At 36.4% G+C, this 2,618-nt stretch overlaps 1 protein-coding gene across 1 annotated transcript; it reads left to right on the top strand.

The window, feature by feature from the left end:
* Positions 1 to 1,073: 1,073 nt before the first annotated feature.
* On the top strand, positions 1,074 to 2,182 carry LOC147828242 (olfactory receptor 7E24-like). The gene has a single exon (XM_087210707.1). The coding sequence runs from the start codon at positions 1,187 to 1,189 to the stop codon at positions 2,114 to 2,116; it is 930 nt and encodes a 309-aa protein (XP_087066833.1). The 5' UTR covers positions 1,074 to 1,186; the 3' UTR covers positions 2,117 to 2,182.
* Positions 2,183 to 2,618: the final 436 nt, after the last annotated feature.

Below are 2,618 nucleotides of genomic sequence, written 5' to 3'. Positions count from 1 at the left end.
ATGTAACTTTTTTATTACAGCTGAGTTTTAAGGTGTATTTATACTATTTCATGTAGTATCTGTTTAATGTGTTATTTCCAATTAAATCACAGTGTGACCTGACCAAAAAATGTGTCCCAGTTTTCTTCACACAGCTAAAATAACAGAAATACAATTTATGTATCAAGAAAGATTGATGAGAAAAATCTGTAGGTTAGAACTAGGAAAGGCTAGACACAGGAAGGGGCTGGGGTCTTTGTTTCCTGTTACTTCACCCACATAAAAGAAGTTTTATGATCAAAGTAAAGACCGTTTCCAAGCTGCTGCAGAATACAGGGTCAGTAGAGAGATGTTTACATAGGAAATATGCTAATGATATTTTATTACCTAATAAACCTGTATAAAATTTGAAAAGTCAAAGATGCTTTTTATCATTTGTTATTTTTACTTATTGACAAGAGCATTGTGCACTAATGCTACGCCTGTGGTCATTATGTTCTAAGATTATTTGCACATATTTAAACCTGCTATACGCTAATTTGAATTCACCAAAGACAAGGTGAACTCAAATTCAACAAATTAATTTGACAAATTCAAGTTCAAGAAATAGAATTCTTAGATCTGTGAAATATGAAAATAGAAAGAATCCAAAATTATGAAAATCACTCTGAGGCAATTGGCTTAACACAACGTGTTCTTATTATGAAGAATTAATTTAAATTTAATTTAAAAATAGTGCAATCCTAGATTCTATAAAATTTGCAGGCACTCTAAAGCAAAGGAGCCTGTGCCATTTTCTGAGAATAAAATAGTAAACAGTTGAAGTTTTAAAAATTTTCTTCCAATAGAATCATATTTGCTTTAATGAGGATGTGTTAACAATTCTCTATAAGTATTTTGTAAAGAAAAGAATGTTGGTGGTATCTCACTGTGATCAAAGACATATGAACTATATGTCCTTGGCCTGCTTACACTGAGCAGTAGAGTATCTTAAAGTAGAAGTATACAGAGGAGATAGAAATCTAACCACTCAACAGTGACACCTTGACGGTAGAGTGTGTCACATAGAGCAATTCTGCTGAAGGTTCTGGACCTCTGCAGAAGTACTTTGCTTGTCAATACTTGAATTCCTAAAATGTATTGTTTTGTGTGCTACTTGTGGGTTCTTTTTTCCAATTAATTTTTCTTTGAAAAACTGTCAAGCACTATGGGAGCACATAATCTAACAAGGGTCTCAGAATTCCATCTCCTGAGCTTCTCAGAGGATCCAGACCTGCAGCCCATCCTTTTTGGACTGTTCCTGTGCATGTACATGGTCACAGTGCTTGGGAATCTGCTCATCCTTCTGGCTGTCAGCTCTGACTCCCACCTCCACATCCCCATGTACATTTTTCTGTCTAACCTGTCTTTTATTGACATCTCTTTAACCTCATCTATAGTTCCAAAGTTGATTGTGGGCATCTTAAATCACAGCAGAGTTATCTCCTATGTGGGCTGCCTGACACAGATGTCCTTTTTTATCTTATTTGCATGTATGGATCACATGCTTCTCACAGTCGTGGCCTATGACTGGTTTGTGGCCATCTGCCATCCCCTGCATTATGCAACAATTATGAACCCTCGCCTCTGTGTCTTGTTAGTTTTGTTCTCTGTCTTTGTTGGCCTTCTGGAGTCCCAGCTGCACATCCTAATTGTTTTACAACTTACCTGTTTCAAAGATGTGAAAATTGCTAATTTCTTCTGTTTTCCTTCCCAAATTCTTAACCTTTCATGTTATGATAGGTTAATCATAACCATAGTCCAGTATATTTTTAGTACCATATTTGGCTTTATTCCCATGTCAGGGATTGTTTTCTCTTATTCTAAGATTATTTCATCTCTCCTGAAAATCCCATCATCTGGGGGGAGGCACAAAGCCTTTTCTACCTGTGGTTCTCGCCTGTCAGTTGTTTGCTTATTTTATGGAACAGCCTTTGGAACGTATCTTGGTTCAGCCATGTCATATTCTCCAAGGAAGCTTGAGGTGGCCTCACTGATGTTCACCGTGCTCACCCCTCTGCTGAATCCCTTCATCTACAGCCTGAGAGACAGGGACATTCTTAGCTCCCTGAAGAGGCTCCACCATTGGAGAGTCTAATCCCAGGACATTCAACCTCTATTTGAAATGTAATTTGGCAAACGTGGTAAAGCAGAAGTCTCAACAGTCAACCACAAATACTTAATCCTGGGGTATGTTTCAGAAGTTTGATGTGTGCAATTTATTATGTTTCATAACAGAATCATGACTGGTTGGAAAATGTTGGAATTAAGGTTCTTCATATGTGCTACCTTCATTTAGGATTGTTACATTTTTGGAGATGTATAATAATGATGGCTATGCAAAAAAAAACTATAGTTAATGTTAACAAGCTGTGCACCTAAACAGGGTTAAAATAGTACATTTGGTGACATATATCTTAACACAATAAGCATAAATAAAGCTAGAGAACACTGAAATGCACAACTTTTGGTAACTTTGTGTCCTGTAGTTACAATACTCTTAAAATTGCAATTTTAAATTATGAGTTTCCTTGTCTTCCTTCTATCTATCATTATTTTTCTATCCTATCTTATTTCACCATCCCCGGTCTTTATCTCAC

The sequence above is a fragment of the Heterocephalus glaber genome, unplaced genomic scaffold (genome assembly GCF_053883595.1).
Source record: "Heterocephalus glaber isolate CG9 unplaced genomic scaffold, H.glaber_assembly_v1.0 deba00001188, whole genome shotgun sequence".
Classification (NCBI taxonomy): domain Eukaryota; kingdom Metazoa; phylum Chordata; class Mammalia; order Rodentia; family Bathyergidae; genus Heterocephalus; species Heterocephalus glaber.
This window is presented reverse-complemented; position numbering and strand designations above follow the sequence as displayed.